This window comes from Oncorhynchus clarkii, chromosome 11, assembly GCF_045791955.1.
Source record: "Oncorhynchus clarkii lewisi isolate Uvic-CL-2024 chromosome 11, UVic_Ocla_1.0, whole genome shotgun sequence".
In the NCBI taxonomy this organism is placed as follows: Eukaryota; Metazoa; Chordata; class Actinopteri; order Salmoniformes; family Salmonidae; genus Oncorhynchus; species Oncorhynchus clarkii.
Window position 1 is genome coordinate 32,267,815 of NC_092157.1, and position 23,938 is coordinate 32,291,752.

General features: G+C 39.6%; 1 protein-coding gene across 1 annotated transcript; it reads right to left on the reverse strand.

The window, feature by feature from the left end:
• Positions 1–826: 826 nt before the first annotated feature.
• LOC139420703 (coagulation factor XIII A chain-like) lies at positions 827–23,938 on the reverse strand. The gene is made up of 14 exons (XM_071170926.1): positions 23,785–23,938; positions 18,887–19,069; positions 16,855–17,103; positions 14,072–14,184; positions 13,813–13,920; positions 12,853–13,024; positions 7,604–7,751; positions 6,975–7,084; positions 3,682–3,770; positions 3,334–3,496; positions 2,302–2,580; positions 1,708–1,868; positions 1,105–1,241; positions 827–968 (listed from the first exon to the last, which is right to left on the reverse strand). Exons 1-14 carry the CDS (start codon positions 23,936–23,938, stop codon positions 827–829), a joined length of 2,208 nt encoding a protein of 735 aa, XP_071027027.1.

A 23,938-nucleotide genomic window follows, 5' to 3' on the forward strand; every position in this document is an offset into this window, starting at 1 on the left:
CTATACACATTCATTATCTATAATACATGTCTGCACTTAGCAAAAGAGTGCCATCTGCACTTCTATTTTAGTTCATCTTATTATTCTCTCACCATAGATTTCATAGTTATTTCAGAATAAGTCTAGTTTTCTGAATAGTTGTCTACTGTTTGTAGGGGATATTATTCTGTTTTAATGTTACTCCTGAATCACTATGATAACTATAATCGTTTTTTATAATAGTGTATTTTTAACAAAGCTGATATTTACTTTACTTAAACCTAAAGTGTAGGAATACAGGTTCAATCTGTAATTGACACTGACGAGGTGGTGTAGCAGGACAGTCGGGATGCTCTGAACCAAGAGTTTGTGACTTCAAAACCCAGCTGAGGACATGTTGAATAATAATGACTGTATAAATAAACATACACAATGTAATTATGTATGTCAAAAATGTACATTGAAAACACTGTATGTTAAAAGCACTGTTTGTGTGTATCCTAACGACTTAATTTTGTTTGCAAGGCATCATCTGTGGAATCTCATTTGAAAAATATTCACGTGAAAGGTTATGTGATCACATGTAAAATCCACATGTAAACTTCAGTGTTCTAAAAAAAAAAAAAAAAGTTTCACATGATTTCCCAGGAGGAAATTTCACCTGTGAATCATGTGTCTTTTCCGTAAGGGGTATGTTATTTGCTCGCCCTCACCTTCTCATAAGCTAGATGGAATTGCTTATCCAGCAATCAAATCCTTTCAGATCTATACACGAGCCTCTATTCGTCCATGGTTCTCCGGTTGATGGCAGGCGATTAGCAGGTAGGAAGGGCTTCCTGTGCGATGATCAGGCCTGGACGCCGACGGCCCAATTGCCTTGCACATTCCCAAGGACCGAGCAGTCCAGGACAGCATAGACCATTGTATTCCCAGACCTCGTAGGGACAGAGGACTCCATCCAGGTGATGGAGGTGCCGGTAGCGATCTCACTACAAACACACACACACACACACAAACACACAGATTGACATACTAAACAGACTACATCTGTTTTTGTGAATGTGAGATTAATGTAAGTGTGAACATCCTCATGATGTGAGGACTTGGAGTTGTACATCCTCTTACCTGTACAACTTTTCCCGGTACGAGATGAAATTAGGCCCTTGCATGGCCATCCTCACGTCATGCAGGCTGAATGGGAACGGGTTGGTGAACTCCACCTTCACAAATACCTCCTGGTTCACCTTCGCTGGTCCACTCATCTGTTCAAATAGAGATGGTCCATTCACAACAATCTATGGTGATATAAGACATTATAATAATCTAGGAATTATCAACTCCCCTGCGTTGGGAGCATGGATGTTTTTCAGAATGGCTGCTTTAACAAAGGCGAGGAGAGATGCAGCACTCCAGCAGCACAAATAGGTTTTTAATTGGGTACACTACAACATTAGCTCTTGGGGATAAACTAAATAAATGTCATATATACTTTTACGGAACACTTTAAAGGATAGTTCACTCAAATTACAAAATGATAGTTTTCCTTACCATGTCAGCAGTCTATGGACAACGTAAGCGAGCAATCCATGATTTGATTTTGTGTACCTAGCCACTGTCACCAAATTACTGCTGACACATGATGACATTTTTTATTTGGGTGAACGATCCCTTTAAGGGAGGAAGGAAATACATCCTAATAAAGAGGACTAATGAAACTTCCAGACCCACCGCAAAGGCCAACTCGGGGCCTTTCAGGTTCACTATCTGTATGGCCATCAAGTCCTGGTTGTTCTCCATGCTCTTGGCCGTCACCACAAAGCGGAGGCTGGATTGGCAACCCAGCTTGGGCATGTAGTTCTGGGCCAGCACGCCCACCTGTATCCTCGACGCTGTTGGTTTTAGGGAGACAGAGTTTTGACAACGAAACAAATTCAATCAACAACAGGAGCATATTTGGCAGAACATAACTTTTATAATTATTACCTGATAATTCATATTTGAATTATTTGGGATTCACCATTCATTACCATTTGTTACCAGGTTGTTACCTGTAAAGTCTTTTGAGGTAAGTACTAGAGAGCATCCCATCGTTACCTCACGTTCTCTTACAATATAATACATACACACACCTGCTGAAACAGGACGTTGCCATAAAGCTGTAAAAGGACTGCAAAGCATTTTCTATAAACTGTTGAGGATTTTATTTCAGAGGGGTCTGAAAGCTTTGCAGGACTATCATACAAAGTTGTGAATCATGGAGACAGGCCCAAAAAGACCTACAGTACAGTACGTATGTAAAGGGTCACCCTGGTTTCTACTCACTCTCCATGGGTTTCAGAGTGACGTCAAAGGTCAACTGCTTGAACTGAGCCCTTTGGATGTTGGTGTAGTAGATCGTGGAGCCGACCAGGAAGCCATGGATGGTGCGTGTGTCTTCACTCAGGTTCCTGAAGACCACAGCCATCTGGAAGTTCTGGCCAATCTTCACACGCTCCTGCGGGATCTCCAGCGTCATCGCCACGCCCTGCTCATCATCATATTGCAAATGCGTCTTGTAGGTTCTCTCGGCATTCCTCATGGTCTCCTCATCTTTACTACTGCCTGTGTGTGTGTGGGGAGTTGGAGGGGAATAGAGTTAACATGGGACTGGTGTCCTAGGGTGGTCTACTGATCTAAACCGCTCTCTTCGGTACACATAGATATCGCTGCAGCAACGGTTTGAATCCGGCCCACTGCTATTTTAGCAATTATCTTCAATCTTTTCTATCTCTCTATCAAATACAACAGACAAAGAAATCTGAGAGGAGTGGGACTGCCCCACTCCTTAAAATAACAACCATGGGACTGATATGAAACTCATTGGCAATTTTATTTCACCTATAGGAATATACTGTATATACTGTACAGCCCAGAACCTCCACATCTGGCTTCTTCTGAGGCCAGCCACCCTGACAGCAGATGAAACTGAGGAGTATTTCTGTCTGTAATAAAGCCCTTTTGTGGGGAAAAACTCATTCTGATTGGCTGGGCTTGGCTCCCCATGGTTGCACTCCTGCCCAGTCATTTGAAATCCATAGATTAAGGCCTAATACATTTATTTAAATTGACTGATTTCATTACATGAACTTTAACTCAGTAAAATCATTGAAATTGTTGCATGTTGCGTTTATAAAAAAAAAAAATAATAATACAAATTTTGCAAAGTATTTTGAAAAGCAGTAATAGCAAAGTCATTTCTATTCTTCATTCTTGTTGCATTAGTTTCATGAGACATTTTGCAAACTGCCAATAGCAACCTTTAAAATGTGCAGTTGCACCTTTGCCAGCCTACTCCATTGTCCAGGTGCCACATACCTTCTGGGTATTTGTACGTCCCTGTAATGTCCATTGGCGCATAATTGTTTCCACCAATGGACTTTGTCAGGATTTTCATGCCGACATAAGTTGTGTCTACGCTTAGTAACTCAGTTTTCCCAGTTTGTGAGTTTAGCTTGTATTTGTAAACGTCGCTATTCACCTGAGGTTAAAAGAAAGAGATCCATGTGAATATGAGGATTGATTTTAATTTAATAAAATGTATTGCAAGTTATAAAGCATAACTGTGTTATGCTTCTTCATGGCATAGAGTGATGATGAAGTCATTATGGCTGAACATTCAACAGAGTGTTACTGGTCAAGCATAAAGAAGACGTATTGTTTTACCTCAGCAAACACAAACGGGGCATCAAATTGATAGCCAAGCATTCCTTCCTTGATGGCTTTGACAGAGCAAGGTCCACAGCGGTAATATCCTGCAAAAACAACATCAACAACCCATGACCCTGTCTGACTTTTAAAAGAATAGTTCACGTTTAAAAAATGTTTGCTTATTTTCGACTTCCCTAGGGTGCTGTTATTTCATCCAAACCGTTTTGATATTTTGTTAGCTGGTTATTTAACATCTTCTAGAATATATTGGCTAGCATTTTTGGAGAATACAGCAACGCAATTGGAAACGGATTGTATTAATTATCAGGGTATTGGTCCATTTTCAAGATGCAGTCAATGCTTTTCAGAGCCATTTAATTAATTATAATTATTGCCTGTACAATTGCGGCCTAATATATTGGCACCCTTGCACTTTTTATAAATAGTTCCCAATTTCTTCTAAAATGAGATGAAATTTAAAAAACTATTTGGTGAAATGACATGGACAAAATTATTATCACCCAAGAGCTAATACCTGGATGCAGAGGCTTTGGCCAGATAACTGCCAACAAATGCTTCCTGTGGACATCAATGAGCTTGCTGCACCTTTTATTGGATCCCTAAAACTGCTGCAAACTGCTCAAATTCTGCAATATTTTAGGGATGCCTTCCACCAACTGCTGTTTTCAGTTCTCGCCATAGATTTTTGATGGGATTCAGATCTGGACTCAACACTGGCCACTCCAAAATAGTCCAGCTTTTCTTCTAGAACCATTCCTGGGTGCTTTCTGATGTGTGTTTTGGGTCATTGTCCTGCTGGTTGACCCAAAACCTTTGACAGAGACTCCTTTTTTGGACACTGATGACTCCCAAATGTCTCTAGCAGAGGCGATGCTGTAATTCCATATTATCATATTTATCTGCAATCTGTAGGGCTGATCATTTTAGTTATAATTTTGCATAGTAATGCATCTTAATCCTTTTTTCACCATCCGTCACAATCCCTGCAGCCCACCGACAAGTTTTTCATTTTCATGACTCATCTGTCACTGAGTCTGAAGCAGAGGGATCTGGCCCACAGATTCAACATCCACCAGCGAGCGGACTGTGAGCTGCATCGTGACAACATGGGGCAACTTTCTTAACACATTTCTTTGTTTCAGCCCCATATGGAGGCTCTGTCAGTGAGGAGATCCTGAAGCAGTCCGACATCGTTTCCCTGCTGAAACCAGCGATGGCCATAATGGTGGAAAATGTTTTCCTTGTGGACGACTGTGTGCCCTGTAAGGTCTACAGACCAGCTTTCCTCTGAAAGAGAGCACAGACGCCAGCAGCAGAATTCAGGGAGACGCAATACATCTCGGCTGATGGTCCCAGTGTAGCAGCTGACTTGCAGAGAGAAGGAGCACAAGCTGTTTGACACTGTCATCCCTCTCACCATCACTGGAAGCATCAATCAGCTCTACACCTTTGCCTGCCTCGTCGTCAACTACCAGAATGGGCCCCTGGTCAAAGCATGGGCAAAGGACTAGCGATGCTGTCAATTTCAATACTATTAGACTGGTAACTGATTTCCCGGTTTTTGTTTCTGCTGCAGTTTTTTTCCAAGTCTACAGCCTGTGTTAACAGCTACATTCAGACACTTTATTGAATAGAAATGCCATTATGTAGGCCTGCACTCTACTATTTTGTCCAGTGTTCTCAATAAGAAAACAACATGGTTCCCCAAAATATTAGACGTCACTATCATTTCAACTATATTGTTGGATTCAGGGGGACAAAACAGTTATCCACTGTTTTTGTGCAATCTTTCCAAATCTAAAGCCTTATACTTCATAACTTTAGGAAATAATAACATCTGCTGAAATAATCACAGATGTGATGAAGACGTACAAAATGTGTTTAATCTTTTAAGATTAAAAATAATTTGAGACAAACAACAAGACCTGGGACTATTACATAATGCTCATTCGGGAGCTAACATGGCTGCCATAGAATATTGTAGTGTTATGTGAAGGCATCACAATGCAGAAACCTCAATGTCCCAACTCTCTAAACACATGGCTCTTGGATATATGAAACAAGTGTGTTGGGTATCTTGTTTTGCAACACAACACATTCTAAAGTAAATGTTTTAAAAGTATGAAAACAGCCATAAACATAGAAAGGGCCCAAGAACATTAATTTCAGATGAAAAAAATGCAAATGTGGAAAAATATACAGCGAGGTCAATAATTGTTGGCACCCTTGATAAAGATGAGCAAAAAAGGACTGTATAGAATACATGATTCTAATACAAATACTGAGCTACTGTATATTGTATAAAAATATATATGTTCTATTATACTAATACAATTGCTTAGAGAAAAAGAAAAAACTAGCTCTATTTTCGTGTTATCTGACCATACAGTAGCATCACCTAGAGTTTAATAAATGGCATTGGCACATGGATTGGAAACAGCGCTATGGTCAGATGACATGAAATTGAAGCTCTTTGGCCACGCTCACCAGTGGTGGGCTTGGTGTTGAAAAACAGAAGCGTATGCATAAAAGTACCTCATACCTATGGTAAATAAAGGTGGTGGACCTTTGATGTTTTGGGACTATTTTGCTTCCATTGGTCCTGGGGCCTTTAAGGTTAATGGCTTCATGGACTTTACCAAGTACCAGGATATTTTATCCAAAAACCTGGTTGCTTCTGCCATGAGGCTGACACTTGGCTGCAAGTGGATCTTCCAGCAAGACAATAACCCCAAGCACTAATCAAAATCCACAAACAAATGGTTAATTGAGTACAAAATCAACCTGTTGTTTGAATTGAAGAGGGCAGTCCATAAGTGCAGATTAAAGATATGAAGGATCTGAAGAGATTCTTTATCGAGGAACTGTGGTCTAATATCACTCCTAATGTGTTTGTTCTCCAATCTCATAAAACATTGAAGAAGAAGGCTCAGAGTCGTTATCCTCGCAATGGGAGGGTGGTAGACTATTGAAAACAGGGATACCAATCATTTTGACCCTCTTTTTTAGATGGTTTTGTATTGCTTCTTAAATAAACGAAATATATTTTGCTGAGCAATTGTATTAGTATAAAATAATGTCATGTTTTTGCATACAATATAGCTCAGTATTTGTATTTATTTAGCCTAGCGGTTATCAAGGGTGCAAATTATCATGGAACACACTATCTTAAATGGCTGCGTTTTCATTAATTTCATTATGCAATTTTGAATCCCATTCTAAGCATACAAAATGTGTATACAGAAGTGAAAATTAGGTCTCTCCCATTATCCTAATTTCTCTCTTACCATCACTGGTTTCCTGGGGGGTAGAATCCACCACCTGCCAGCCACCTAAGTTCTGGTATGCAGGGAGGTCAAGTCTGGACAAGTAAGCCTCATTCCAGCAGTGGTAGTTCCTGTGGAGACAATGCACACCTCTCAATAACACTATCTGGCATCGTGCACCCATCAGGAACACTATCTGGCATCCTGCACCCATCATGAACACTATCTGGAATCCTTCACCCATCAGGAACACTATCTGGCATCCTGCACCCATCATGAACACTATCTGGAAACCTTCACCCATCAGGAGCACTATCTGGCATCCTGCACCCACCAGGAACATTATCTGGCATCCTGCACCACTCAGGTACGCTATCTGGCATCCTGCACCACTCAGGTACACAATCTGTCATCCTTCACCACTCAGATACACTATCTGGGATCCTGCACAATCATTTTCTTCATTTTCTTCATGGAGCACAATGATTTAAAGATAACAGGGACATCTAGTCCATTTCACCCCCCACCCTGCTATGACTAAACTGTTTTTACAGTACATACATTGAACATACATTGAAAGAATTATAGAAACCTACATTCTGGGATTTCATTTTCATTCAATACAAATGGATAAGCAGAAATATAACTACCAGATTGAGTCTCTGGTAAGGCGCTCGTTCAGTTCAAGTACATTTCCCACTGAGTTGAAGACGAGATCTGTGATTATGTTCCCTGTGTTGTCGTGGGCAGAGTTGAAGTTGGTGATCACCCTGGCAGGGATGCCCAGACACCGCAGAACTGGGGCAGGGGAGGGGACACCATTAAAGAGACTAGGCAATACGTCAAAAATAAGCATATATTAATTAACATGCAATCGTTAACATTAATAAATGTTTAACTAATACATTAAATGTATTCAATCAATTGATTAGAGTAGATTTACCGATATAACTTTCAGAAGTGTGTTTTACTTGCACAGCAGCGGGCCTTGTCTGAGGAAACTGCTACCTATTTTTTTCTGTCAATGGTACTAGTCACCTTAATTACACATTTTCTACATCTCATGCATACATAGAAAGTGGCCTATGCTCCAGACTAGTCAGAAAACCGGGATTTGTGTATTGAGCTATGGCTTAGCATAATGAGCATGGCCTTATTTTTATTACAGCATACTGGATGACTGTCACTCATATTCTGTTCACCAAGCTCAATGTAACAGCGGTAGGTTTAGGCGACTACACAATACAAAAATGTTCCCTGTACCCATCATGAGGTTCCTACAACCTAGCCTATGAATGAAAGTTTGCAACGTAGGTGCACAGGTCGGGAGAATTTTGAGTAATCAAGGTGACAGACTGTGACACATTCAATACCACCTTGCACACTCAGCATCTAGCTGATCTAGGGTGTAATATGTTTAGCCCCGTTTTGTTCCGTTTCCTTCAGTTTAAGAAATGTTTTTCAACAGAATCGCCGGAATGAAAACACCTTTTATCACACAGCCAAATAAAAACAGCATGATCACTTTACTTGTTGTTTACAGTTGAAGTCGGAAGTTTAAATACAGTTAGGTTGGAGTCATTAAAACTCGTTTTCAACCACTCCACACATTTCCTGTTAACGAACTATAGTTTTGGCAAGTCGTTTAGGACATCTACTTTGTGCACGACACAAGTCATTTTTCCAACAATTGTTTACAGACACATTAATTCACTTATAATTCACTGTTTCACAATTCCAGTGGGTCAGAAGTGTACATACACTAAGTTGACTGTGCCTTTAAACAGCTTGGAAAATTCCAGAAAATGATGTCATGGCTTTAGAAGCTTCTGATAGGCTAATTGACATCATTTGAGTAAATTGGAGGTGTACCTGTGGATGTATTTCAAGGCCTACCTTCAAACTCAGTGCCTCTTTGTTTGACATCATGGGAAAATCAGAAAAAATCAGCCAAGACCTCAGAAAAACAAATTGTAGACCTCCACAAGTCTGGTTCATCTTTGGGAGCAATTTCCAAACGCCTGAAGGTACCACGTTCATCTGTACAAACAATAGTACACAGGTATAAACACCATGGGACGGCGCAGCCGTCATGCCGCTCAGGAAAGAGACGTGTTCTGTCTCCTAGAGATGAACGTACTTCGGGGCGAAAAGTGCAAATCAATCCCAGAACAACAGCAAAGTACATTGTGAAGATGCTGGAGGAAACAGGAACAAAAGTATCTATATCCTCAGTAAAACGAGTCCTATATCGACATAACCTGAAAGGCCGCTCAGCAAGGAAGAAGCCACTGCTCCAAAACCGCCATAAAAGCCAGACTACGGTTTGCAACTGCACACTGGGACAAAGATCGTACTTTTTGGAGAAATGTCCTCTGGTCTGATGAAACAAAAATAGAACTGTTTGGCCATAATGACCATCATTATGTTTGGAGGAAAAAGGAGGAGGCTTGCAAGCCAAAGAACACCATCCCAACCTTGAAGCACAGGGGTGGCAGCATCGTGTTGTGGGGGTGCTTTGCTGCAGAAGGGACTGGTGCACTTCACAAAATAGATGGCATCATGAGGGAGGGAAATTATGTGGATATATTGAATCAACATATCAAGACATCAGTCAGGAAGTTAAAGCTTGGTCACAAATGTGTCTTCCAAATGGACAATGACCCCAAGCATACTTCCAAAGTTGTGGCAAAATGGCTTAAGGACAACAAAGTCAAGGTATTGGAGTGGCCATCACAAAGCCCTGACCTCAATCCTAGAAAATTTGTGGGCAGAACTGAAAAAGTGTGTGCGAGCAAGGAGGCCTTCAAACCTGACTCAGTTAACACCAGCTCTGTCAAGAGGAATGGGCCAAAATTCACCCAACTTATTGTGGGAAGCCTGTGGAAGGCTACCCAAAACGTCTGACCCAAGTTAAACAATTTAAAGGCAATGCTACCAAATACTAATCAAGTGTATGTAAACTTCTGACCGACCTGAAATGTGATGGAAAGACATAAAAGCTGAAATTAAATCATTCTCTCTACTATTATTCTGACATTTCACATTATTAAAATAAAGTGGTGATCCTAACTGACCTTAAACAAGGAATTTTTACTAGGATTAAATATCAGGAATTGTGAAAAACTGAGTTTAAATGTATTTGGCTAAGGTGTATGTAAACTTCTGACTTCAACTGTATATCATTTCTTCTCGTAACTATCTTACAAGCTCTCCTCCTCTCACCCTTTCCCTTCCCTTGTGGACTCCAGTGCACAACACAACAGCTGTGGGTGACCAGGTGAAAAAACCTTTCCAAGCCAAACCATATCACGACCGCTAACCTCTATAGACAGCCTGCATACTGTAGTTGTCATATCATTGTCAACTAGAAAAAAATAGAACTAACACATTAGTTGCTGCTACAATCATGCAGTACAGTGTACAGTCAGAAAGCAGTTTAGCAGTTACACCAGCGGGCCCCGATGGCAATAAATTAATTAAACCAAAACAGTTCCATTGATGAAGTGTGTACAACCCTCTCAAAAAACTGAGCAGAGCTCATGCCTTTGGTGCAACTTTTTTAAAATCATCATTAGAGGCGCATCATGTTGACTTACAATGTCTTAAACATCAAAACATATTCCCGAACATTTGTATCACAACTACCGTTGCATGAATAACTAAATGAAGCAACTAGAAGTGTCTGTTTCTTTGTTAAGCGCTCAGCAAAGAACAGCAGCATGTGCGCACTGCCTCAAATCTTGGAGAAAATACCCTTTCTGTTTTATTCATCTATGTGCCTTTAGAGGCCATGCAATTCAATACTCATCTTTAAAACAAAAGCAATTTAGGTAAAAAATAATGAAATAGAGGGACAGATTAATAGCAATATAAACTTTCCCATAGAGGCACAGAATATGTTTGAGGATAAACAAAAATAAATTAAGGAACTTATTCAAGAAGTAATATATTATTTTAAAAAACTATCAAACTGGATGGAATGTGAGGGAAAAATGCACCAAATCATTTCTTATCTTCAACATAGAAATGCTACCAAAAATAATTTAATGAAACTTGTTACAAATAACAGTCACCCATGATTTCCCAAAGAATATTTTGAAAGAGGAGGGAAAGTACTTTTAAGCATAAGTTTTTGTTTCAGTCTCCTCCATCTCCAATATCCAATTTTTTTTGTTCTATTAATAATGTAAAATGAACAGCTGTACAGAAAGACTCATGTGAAGGCCAAATTACAGAGGAGGAACATCATGGTGCAAGTCCAGGAAAACCCTATGCCTGGATGGCATACCAAACCTTTTTTTTATGTACTGTACTCAGAGGACCGTTTATTAGGATGTTTTAATCACTCCTATAAAACTGGTAGATTATCAGATACTCAACCAGGTCTGATTTTATTATTACTGAGGCATAACCCAAGTGGTAAATATATAAGGATCCAGTCCATTAAAAAAATTGGAGGCCCCTTACACCAATGAAAAATACTAACAAAAATGCGTAGCGCACAGAATATTTTTTTTATTGTTGGATATTATTCCATATAGATCGCAAAATACTTGAAGAGATTTTTGATGTACAGATTCCATGGCACATGGTTAACTTATTGGTTTTCAAATTACTATACAAAATTCTTGCAACCAATAGAATGTTATACTGTATAAATGAGGGATACAACCATCCCAGATCTGCAGATTTTGCTGCAAAGAGACAAAATATTGTCACGGACGTCCTCCTCTTCATCTGAAGAGGAGAGGCGAGAAGGATCGGAGGACCAAAATGCGGCGTGGTATGTGTTCATCATTAATTTTAATAAAGAAAACACTGAACACTGAAACACACTGTTCAAAAACAATAAACGAAATAACGACCGTGAAGCTAATGAGAACTGTGCTGACACAAGCAATCAACATAGACAGTCACCCACAAACAAACAGTGCAACCCAGGCTACCTAAGTATGATTCTCATTCAGAGACAACTAATGACACCTGCCTCTGATTGAGAACCATACTAGGCCGAAACATACAAATCCCCAAATCATAGAAAAACAAACATAGACTGCCCACCCCAACTCACGCCCTGATCATACTAAATAAATACAAAACAAAGGAAATAAAGGTCAGAACGTGACAAATATTTAGGTAATTTGTTTTGGTACTGTTCATGTTTACCTTGTTTTTGGTCGCAGGTTCAGGAATGGCTGAATAATTATTGCTAACTCTGTAAATATAACTGCTGGGTGATTTAAAAAGCCATAGTCAATCCATTAATAATATAATAATACTCAAAATGTTTCTCTTTAATTTACAATCTGTAGAAACTATGAGAATAGAAAAGTTCAGAACTTTTGTGAAACATCACATTACAGTTGAAAAATATTTGGCAAATAGAAATTAAAACTGGACGGTCTTCAGAAATAGATGGGAGGGTTTGAGGTTTTCTGAAGGATGGGATTAAAAACCAACAAAAGATAACTATTTTAAAATATACTGTGTCTGTAAAATGTATATAGTATGTATAAGCTGAAAGTAGTAGCCTGTTGTGTTGTTGTCCATTAGTTTACTCCAATTAGGGGAGGGTGGTAGGGTTAAGGCAAAATAATAAATTAAAATAATAAATTAATAAATTAAAATATATTTTAAAAGATATATATTGGAGATTGAAAGTGATGCAGACAATTATATTGATGGAAAACACAATCCATCTGCAATATTAAAGCTGATCTACCCACTAAAAAAAGGCAACCTTTTCTCAGTTGAAAACTGCAGTTTATAACTGGATGGGCCTGTTTTCTATTGACCATCAATCCCTCAGTGCAAATCACAGGTAATTTGGAAGACACATGACCTATGTTGTGGGGTGGACATTGAAAATGAAAAGGGAATTTGATCAGGCACTCACAGGTGTTGAACGTCCCGGCGTAGACCCAGCACTGGGCGAAGCTGACGGGTCCTTTGGTAACGTACTGGAGCAGGATCTGGTCACTGCCAATCCAGAAGGTTGGTGCAGTGCCAAGGGAGTAGTCATCGCTCCAGTTGCCCACCAAGACCCCGCGGTCATCCTGGGAGTTCATCTGGTTCCACAAGGAATGGAAAAATATATAGAACCCCCCACAAAGAGATTAGTGCACCAGGTATAAGGATAGGTTAGTTTGAAATGAAATGTTCAGAGTAAGTTGGTAAAAGCATGCAAAAGGAAATTGAGTGTTTAATTAAGGCCAGGTACCGGGGTAATTGTTTTCCTTTATTCATATCACAGTTAACTTTTACCAGTTGAATGTAGACACAAATACACCCTCTTTTTGTTTTTACACTTTTTCCTGAAATATTATATCAAAATAATCTAGTGAGGCAATATCTCATTCAATATGTCCTGTATATGTGTAAGGACCGACGGTGGAGATTAGAAACAGGGACGGGAGTTGAACATTTAATATGGAACAGACAACAAACAGGACAGAGACAGCGTCAGAACCGGGTATGCAACGTCAAACGATCATTAATCCTGAAGCGGGGAACAGACAGATATAGGGGAGATAATGGCACAGGTGTTGAGTCTAGGTGAGTCCAATAATCACTGAGGCGCGTGACAGGGGGGGGCAGGTATGCGTAATGATGGTTGCAGGAGTGTGTAATGCTGGGGAGCCTGACGCCTTCGAGCGCCAGGGAGGGGGAGTTGGAGCAGGCGTGATAATATGTATAGTATCTACTGCGAATCACATTCTGTGGATGTAGACTGAAGTTCAGGTTAAATGCTTGGTACGTCTTGTGGTTGTGAAAAGCACTTGGCTCTTAGTGCTTAAACTAGGGCTCATTTTGGAATTTGTGTAGTGTGCTTATGTTATCTGCAAATATCACTCACCATTGCAGAGCCTATCCTGCAGACATTGACAGCATCGCCTCTGTTTACTAGAGGCATGTGTGAGTCATCCAAGATTTTGATACAGGCATCAAGAATCCCTTCCACAAACTACAAGAGAGAAATATATTCCCCAGCCTCAAAAAAGGAACAATAATGACACAAATGTAAATGTGTGTGTAGAGTATACAGGACATTAAGGTATTTGATCTGTGTGTGTGTGTGTGCGCGTGGGGCATGTGTGTGTAGTCTTTTAATGTACCTGACCATAATACCATTGTCTTCCATCACCTGATTCCTCCTGGTATATGTAGCCATTTTCATTCATCACATACTCCTGCCTTTCTTCCTCATTGGGCATGTACACTTCATCATCTAAAGAAATCAGAAATAAATTGCAGCCTCATTACCAGAATATGGTCATCTGTTACTTTAGATGTGACTTAAGGATGAGGTAAGGATGAGAATTGGATGTTCATCATTGATTTCTAATGCCTGACCTGTGTCTATAAATTAATTTGTGTCAAGTGAACTAATTGAGACCGTGGTCGCATGTCCTGGAAGGAAGCCACATCCTGTTGAGCTCCGTATGCTGTCTGGCGTCCTTTGCGTTCACACAGCTGATGTCCCACTATCTGAACCCTCCTAACAGCGCATTACATTGGTGGCATCTGTGTTTTGAGCGTTTTTAACATCTGTGGAACCTGTGTCTTCTGAAGTTATCGCTGGACATGACATGACCTCGCTAGGCTGCATGCATGCTAGCCAGGCCTACTCTAGCCCTATGGAGCAAGCATACGACGAGAAGCATGGGCAGCTTTCTCTGCACACTATCGTCTCCCTCACTGCTAGCTTATTGGATGGGTGAACAGTGAGTACTACACTGCCCACATGTCTGAAATGTCATTACCAACTAAGTACATTTTACCCAGACTTTTACAAATATTGGACCTTCCTTTTGCTTTGTGGACGTGATGGGAATGGGGCTTCTCCCGCCATTCTGGACGGGTTTGAGCAGTGGATTATACAACTTGGACTAGACAACAATTCTGCATGGAGGCACCCTCGAGTGGGAGAACTCTGCTCTCCGACCGGCTGGTTACGCATATGGGATGGATGGAGCTGTGTGGGAGAACTATGTTACCGGCTACTGTTTGTGTGAGGGACTTTTGTATAAATGTGAAACCGAAGGAGGCCTTGGTGATGCGTTTCCCATACGACTGTGGGCCTGCTATGTGCATGTGGACCGCGCCTGATCCTCTTTGATGGTTTGGTGAAAAAGTTTGTTTAAAAGAGAAAATATGGACTGAATGTTATTTTACACTGTTGTTGTATCGGCGTTTGACATTTTGTATTTTGTCAGTAGAATTTTGCATTTAACCGTGGAGCTTTATCAACAAGAAAATAAAAAAAAGTGACTCCATGTTTTTCTTTTGGGAATCAAAACATGCTTTTCATGCAGGCTACAGTTTCTCATCACTGTCAGATTTTGTTGTTGTCATGAATCAACGAATTAAACATTTAAATATTTCCCAAATGTTTTGTTCCTAAACAAGTATAGTGTATTTTTTCAATTTACGAAACAACAACATTTCTTAGTGGGAGGGGGACGAATGTTAGGATGAGAATTGATTTTCATCATTTAATACTCATGTCCAAGTCTTAGCTTTCATATAGCTGATGTTCCACTCTCCGAATCCTCCGGTGTGTTACAGCATGTTAAAAATGACACATGCCACCATGAATTACACTTGATAACATGTGTTTCTCATGTGATTGCATGTGATCACAAGTTAATGTGATAACTTGTGTTCACATGTAAAAGCAACATGTGATATAACATTGAACTACACATGTGAAAACATGATGCCATGTGAAATAAATGTGACAACATGGTGATGCAAATTTCAACATGCGAAAATGCAAATTGTATTTTCAAGTGAAAGTTGTTTACATGGGAAAAATGCAACTCCACATGTGAGAGTTAGAATCTTCAATTCCGGGGATGTGAAAATTTTAAGCGTTTTCATTTTCAGTTTCACATATGGTGTCTCTTTTTTTTATTTACATGTGATAATTTCAGCTCAACATGTGACATTTTTTTGTTTTCCTCACGTGGATAATGTGATTTCACACGTAAAAATAATAAAGGGGAATGAAACGATATGGGGCTTTCAAAGTAGGTGGTACGATGTTCAGATCAAATACATACTTTTTACACTAATCAAGGACAATATGATTCCATTTGACATGATCACTTAGTACTGACTTTTCAATATGACCCCACCTGGGATTTCAACTCACAACCAATGGATTTGGGGTACGCTGATCAATCTGCTGCGCTGCAAAGTCTGTGCTGTAGCGTTCCTCTACACTTTCATTACCTATAATACATCTCTGAACATGAGTTCCATCTGAATATTCTCTGATCATTGATGATGTGAGTGGTTTTCTGTATAGTTGTCTTAGGTTGGTGGGGCATATTATTAGTGTAAATATGTTTTTTCTTGAGTGTATTTTTAACAGAACTGAGATTAAATTTAAATCTAAATTGTTGGAATACAGGTTAAATCAGCCATTGACAAAGACGTGGTGGAGTAGCAGGAATATTGGAATACCTTCAACTAATAGGTTGCGAGTTCATATCCCAGGTGAGGACATGTTGAATAATAATTACTGTATAAACATACACAATGTAATCATGTGAAAGTGTCAACTATTTACATAGTATGTTAAAAGCACTGTGTATTCATCCTAACGACACATTTTTGGTTTGCCGAGGCATCACCTGTGAAATCCTGTGAAAAATATTAACGTGAACTTTTGAATCCACATGTGAAGGGTTATGTGAGATATCATCACTTTAAGTTTTCCAAAAAAACAATCTCACATGATTTAACATTGAATGTCATATGTGAATTCGTGTGATTTTCCATGTGTGAAATCATTTGTTTTTTCCCGTAAGGGGTGTATAATGCATATGTTTTATCTTATCTTAAGCGGTCCGAAGAGGACAAACAAAAAATCCACAAAGATTCCACTCACTGGACGCCCAGGCGTTGAACAGGAGGTAGAAGTCTGTTCCAGAGTCCTTTTGTGTCCTTGAGATTCCATTGGACCCGATGACCGCCACATTCGTGTAGTACTTCCCGATGATGGCGTCCGCAGAAGGGGTGATGCCCACCACGCACTCCTCCCCTTGTTGCTGTATCATACGTCCGGTCCAATTCCCAGTTTGTGAGCCGTCAAAGGAGATGATGATCTTTGTGCCATTCAACACGTAGGTATTGATACCTGAGGTAGGGAGGTGACATGACAGGGGAAACGTCAACACATGTAGACACTCATGTTTCCACAGGAACTATCTTAGTATTTAATATGATGTTATGTGGTAACAATCAATACTTTCTGGTACATTCTTCAAATAATTAACCTCAGTTGGTAACAAATGGTACCAAGTAGCTACTGTTTTAATGAGTATTGAAGAAACAAAGCAAGTAAAGTTAGTTATTACTGTGTAATTATTGTGTTACCATGACATCTATTTTATAAATACCTGATAATTTTCTGTACTGTAAAATAAAGTGGCACCCAAAAAATTGTTAACAACACATCAACCAACACAAGTCAAGGTCTGCTCAACATCACAACAACATTACAGAAGATACTGTTGTCGGTAGTCTGTGCAGCGCGACTGCAATAAAGGTGACCTGGAATGCAACAAACCATCAGTAGTGGAAAAAGTACTCAATTGTCATACTTGGGTAAAAGTAGAATCTTTACATCAAATTCCTTACATTAAACAAACCAGACGGCAGGATTTTCTTGTTTTTTATTTATTTATGGACAATCAGGGGCACACCTCCAGCTCTCACACATCATTTACAAATGCAGTATTTGTTTTTAGTGAGTCCATCAGATCAGAGGCAGTAGGGATGACAACAAGTTACATTGATAGGTGTGTGAAATTGACCATATTTCTGTCCCGCCTGAGCATTTGAAATGTAATGAGTAATTTTGACTGTCAGGGAAAATATATGGAGTAAAAAGTACTTATTTTCTTTAGGAATGTAGTGGAGTAAAAGTAAAAAGTTGTCAAAAGTAGAAATAGCAATGAACAGCTACTCAAAAAAAAGTACTTAAGTAGTACTTCAAAGTATTTTTTACATAGTTACTTTACACGACTGCAAACCAATAACTGCAGATGGATTGATAGGGTATGCTTCTGTAGCTGCACATATGTCAATTCACATACTGTATCTTCATTCATAACACTCTCAGAATTTCAACCGGGATGATGCATGTCCATTTGCACCATTATTTTAGAAGTGCCTCACAATTTACCAGGCAACCACTCTCTCAAATCCATCTCTGCTTAGTTTTTTTATGTCCTATTCTCAAAACCTTTTGAACACAGTAAACTAAGAATTTCCCAGCAGATGTAAGAGGACAACACCACATTCAGGGAGATCAAAAATATATTGAGCATGAAATCCTTTTCAAGGCATAAGTGTAAGTCGCTTGAAGGTAAAAAAAAAAAAAGGGTGTCATACTTCTTAAGCAGTCGTTTTGCTGTCGTTCTGATTTTGTTTGTACTTAGTTGACATATTGCAGTTTTGTAGCTGACACTAAAGGGCTCGATACAATCCAACAATAGCGGAAACTCCCTAAATCCATGATGGGAAGTGTGCAAGTGCAAGTGCACACTTGGGGAGAAGTTTGGAGAACCGGGAGGCACCCCAAGGTTACTATCAACAGACGTTACATATGTTTAGATGGGAATATGTCAATAATCTGTTTTTCTTTCAACTTGGCACTTTTATATATTAGTGTTTCTGATTGGCTACAGAGGCTAAACACAGATGACAGAGAGAAGACTAGGAGAGGAACAATTTTAGTATTGAGATGCAACTACACCTCTAACACACCAACCACTCCCATTAAAACTATTATCAAATGGTGAACACTATAATTCATACATCACCGTCAGTGAAGTCAAGCAATGCATGTAATTTCATTTTTATCCAGCTAAAAGGAATTTACAGGGCATTGGTGAAAATGTGTAAAATCTTCTTACCAATGTAAAACTCAATCTGGAATTTGTCACTGGGATTTACGGGTTGGTTGAACTGGAGGGTCATCTGAAACTCTTGGGCTCTGCGGACGATGAGAATGTTGTTTTTGCCTTCGTACAAGTGACAGTGGTGGTTGCTCTTGTTCTCATATTGCATCATGTCCACTCTCACACATTCCAGGGTGGCTGCAAATAAGGAGATCACAAGCAAAATAATGATGTTTAGTTAACCAGGTAACAAACGTAAAATCAGGATGTCAGGTCTGAGTGTGAAGTCAAAATGGGAACAAGGATTTCTGCTGACCACTTCGACCGTGCAGAGTTGGCACACATATACAGCAAATTCTCCATTGATAAAACAAGAAATTAACACTGAGTGTTCAATCAAAACTGAAACAGTTGAGTCTGTGGACTCATGTAGACACCAGAACAGTGTTAAATTAATACACTGCTTAGTGTAAAGCCATATTCAAACATTTCCCGGAGTCCCTTGCTTTTCAACTAAATTGTCGATTTAACACCCATGACTGTATTTGTTAGTGACAGAGACATGATTGTTGCATTCATCCAATTTATGTCCTATACGTAGAGGAAAGGGTACCAAAAGGGTTCTTTGCGGAGGGATAGGGTTCTACCAAGACTCTTTAACATCCTAAGAACAGTTTTTGGAAGGAAGGGTTCTTTGATTGTTCTTTGGAAGGCCAGAAGGATTCTACATTGAACCATATATGATATTAAACAGCATGCTCATTTGCAGGAATATTTTCAAAATGGTTTGTTTGACTATAATGTGTACACATTAATTGGTTTGTACATTTTATGCTACACAAAACTAAATTACATACAGTTTTCTAAACGAATCCAATCTGTTAGTAATTGGATGTATTTTACCAAAACAAATCAAATCAAATCAAATTTTATTTGTCACATACACATGGTTAGCAGATGTTAATGCGAGTGTAGCGAAATGCTTGTGCTTCTAGTTCCGACAATGCAGTAATAACCAACAAGTAATCTAACTAACAGTTCCAAAACTACTGTCTTGTACACAGTGTGAGGGGATAAAGAATATGTACATAAGGATATATGAATGAGTGATGGTACAGAGCAGCATAGGCAGATACAGTAGATTGTATCAAGTACAGTATATACATATGAGATGAGTATGTAAACAAAGTGGCATAGTTAAAGTGGCTAGTGATACATGTATTACATAAGGATGCAGTCGATGATATAGAGTACAGTATATACGTATGCATATGAGATGAATAATGTAGGGTAAGTAACATTATATAAGGTAGCATTGTTTAAAGTGGCTAGTGATATATTTACATCATTTCCCATCAATTCCCATTATTAAAGTGGCTGGAGTTGAGTCAGTGTCAGTGTGTTGGCAGCAGCCACTCAATGTTAGTGGTGGCTGTTTAACAGTCTGATAGCCTTGAGATAGAAGCTGTTTTTCAGTCTCTCGGTCCCAGCTTTGATGCACCTGTACTGACCTCGCCTTCTGGATGATAGCGGGGTGAACAGGCAGTGGCTCGGGTGGTTGATGTCCTTGATGATCTTTATGGCCTTCCTGTGACATCGGGTGGTGTAGGTGTCCTGGAGGGCAGGTAGTTTGCCCCCGGTGATGCGTTGTGCAAAGTTACTGAGATGGTTGTTCCAGTTTAGGTGATTGAGGAAGACGGTTTTTAGGAAGAACCTTTACATGATAAAACGGTTATTGGTAGAACCCTTCATAGGGGGTTCAAGGTAGAACCATCTACGTAGGTTTCTTTGAAGAACCCTTCATAGAGGGTTCTAGATAGAACCCTCTACAACATATTCAATCCAGCACCAAAAAGGGTCACCCTATGGGGACAAACCGAAGAACCCTGTATGGGTCTACTTAGCACCTTTTTCTAAAAGTGAGATCCTAAGTGAATATGTATTTCTTTTATATATTATATAACACAATACCATATGTTCTTCCTAAGGCTTTATTTTGAAGGCTTAGTTTTACCCTAATACAGCTATTGATGTTACGTTTGATACCGAAGCTCAGAGGCATGTGTCAAAATCGCTAAGCAGTTTACTTCGAAGCAGTGTGTCAGTGCCTCTGACACTTTATCAGAAGCATTTGATTAACGATGTCCAAAACGTTGTTTTGTCGACCAACCACCTGATTGGTTTGGTATTAGTTTCAGTAGAAGAGAAAAAGACTATGGCAGCGTTTCCCAAATTCGGTCCTCGGGACCCCAAGGGGTGCACGTTTTGGTTTTTGCCTCAGCACCACACATAATTCAAATAATCAAAGCATGATGATGATGATGATATTGATGAATTCATTGGTTGAATCAGCTGGGTAGTGCTAAGGCAAATAACTAAATGGGCACCCCTTGGGCTCCCTAAGACTGAGTTTGGGAAGTTATCAATCATTTCTCAGCATGCTCTATTGCAGGTTGTTTTCTTTCAATTGTTTGTTTTAATATCTATTTTTGTTCAGGTTCATTGATTGATTGATTGATTAATCTCATGCTACACAAAGATACACAGTTTTCTAAACTAATCATAACGATTCATTCCATTTTTTTCCCACTCCTTACAGAAATGTTTGTTGCAGTTTAAAGGTTTTAGGTAGTCTCTGCACAATGTTCCTAACACTGGCACTCATTCCTAATGCAGGTTGTAGGTGAATAAAACAAATCTAACTATTGCTTATTCTAACTATACATCACTTTGCTAGTCAGCATAATGTGACTTGCAGGAAGGTTTGCAAAATTCTGGTAACTTTCCCAAAACTCCCAGGTTTCCAGAAACCCTGGTTGGAAGTTTCCTGGAAACAGAAAAAACAAAATCCTTCAAAAACAAAATTTGAAACTCTACTTGCAGGCCTGGTGTGGCCTGACGTATGAACTGGGATACAATAATGCACTTATAACTAAAGGTGCAAAGGATGACCTTACAGTGTACCACTACAGTGACAAGTGTTTGTACCCCTTTAGGAACAAATCTAAATCTGAAACTCATGGTTTACAGTAGTGATGGGGAAACAAAGCTTCTTGAAGCATGGAGGCTTTCCAGCCAATTGTGTTGAAAAAACGTTCATTACTAGATGCTTTCATCAACACAGTGTAGGCTTGTGGCGCCGTAGCACGTGCTCACTGTGCTCACTCTCCAGCTTCAGAGATTTTTGAAATTCGTTCCAGTCATGGGCAGCAGAGAACTGGAAGTAAAGACGACCAAAAGAGGAATTGGCTTTGGGGGTGACCAGTGAGATATACCTGCTGGAGCACGTGCTACGGGTGGGTGCTGTTATGGTGACCAGTGAGCTGAGATAAGGTGGGGCTTTACCTAGCAGAGACTTGTAGATAACCTGTAGCCAGTGGGTTTGGCGACGAGTATGAAGCGAGGGCCAACCAACGAGAGCGTACAGGTCGCAATTGTGGGTAGTGTATGGGGCTTTGGTGACAAAATGGATGGCGCTGTGATAGACTGCATCCAGTTTGTTGAGTAGAGTGTTGGAGGCTATTTTATAGATGACATCACCGAAGTCGAGGATCGGTAGGATGGTCAGTTTTAAGAGGGTATGTTTGGCAGCATGAGTAAAGGATGCTTTGTTGCGATATAGGAAGACGATTCTAGATTTAATTTTGGATTGGAGATGCTTAATGTGAGTCTGGAAGGAGAGTTTACAGTCTAACCAGACACCCAGGTATTTGTAGTTGTCCACGTATTCTAAGTCAGAGCCGTCCAGAGTAGTGTAACATCACTAGTTACAGGCCATATCAGACATGCAAGTCACATTATGCTAATTTATAACGCTATGTGTAATTCCTATTAGAATTCAGACAGTGTGTGGATATCCAACTCTTCAAATGTGTTTCATCTGCAACTAGTATTCAGAATGACTTGAAGAATTGGCAAGACACATTTATAAAACTACCCAAACCATCTACCTAAACCATCAGTAATGGGTGCAATAAATCCAAGTAACATATTGGATTACTTTAGAAAATGTTTGTAATTTAGATTAATGATACCGAAACAAACAATTTAAAAAGTCTACCTGCAATAGAGCATGCTGGGAAATATGATAATGATGTGCATGGTTATGAGCTTCAGGCCCCTGTGTTAGGATAAAACTAGGCCCTCAAAATAAAGCCTTTTGAAATACATAATTGTATTGTATTGCTTTATATCTCTCGCTCTATATATATACATATATATACATTAATTGTAAAATATTTGCTTAGGATCTCACTTGGTGGATGAATGCAACAACCATCTATCTGTCACTAACCATTTATCTGCCTCCCAATTGGTGCTGCATCACAATGCTAGAGGCATCACTACAGACCCTGGTTTGATTCCAGGCTGCATCACAACTGGCCATGATTGGGAGTCCCATAGGGCGGCGTGGGGGTAGGCTGTCATTGTGAATAAGAATTTGTTCTTAACTGACTTGCCTAGTTAAATAAAGGTTAAATAAAAAATAAATAAATGCAGTCATGGGTGGTAACTCTACAGTTTACTTGGAAGGCAAGGCACTCTGGGAAATATTTGAAGAAGACTTTACAATAAGCAGTTTCTTCATTTAACACTTTCCGGTGTCTATATGGGTCCACAGACTCTGGTATTAGTGTTGTTTTAACACTCTTAGTGTTATTTTTTTTTTTTTTTAACACTGAAGAATTTGCTCTGTAATGTGTGTTGATCTCATTTATCATAGTCGGCCAAGGACTGGGGTAAGAAATGGTGATGCACATTTTTTTGTGTATGATGAATTACTTACTGATGACAGAGAATTGACTAGTTCTCTCTCTTTTTTTCTCTCTCGCACATTCGCACGCACGCACGCACGCACGCACGCACGCACACACAAACACATACTCCCAACACTTATTCTATTTATCTTGTACCATCACTGGAGGGGCCATGGGGAATTGCCACAGACTCCCCAAAGTCCTCAAACTTGGGAAGACGGTGGTCATCTTGCTCAGCATTGGAGCTACAGATGGGGCTTTCCAGGCGCCCAGGGAAGTTGGACCCGGTACAGTGTGCAGAGGAAGACAT

What these genes read in the sequence shown, in the direction of transcription:
- LOC139420703 (XM_071170926.1), bottom strand. Translation starts at nt 23,938, where the DNA reads ATGTCTTCCTCTGCACACTGTACCGGGTCCAACTTCCCTGGGCGCCTG. An exon ending in CCATGGCCCCTCCAGTGATG is followed by an intron (nt 19,070 to 23,784) that starts GTACAAGATAAA and finishes CCTTATTTGCAG; the next exon opens with CCACCCTGGAATGTGTGAGA. An exon ending in GCCCCGAGTTGGCCTTTGCG is followed by an intron (nt 1,242 to 1,707) that starts GTGGGTCTGGAA and finishes CTATTTGAACAG; the next exon opens with ATGAGTGGACCAGCGAAGGT.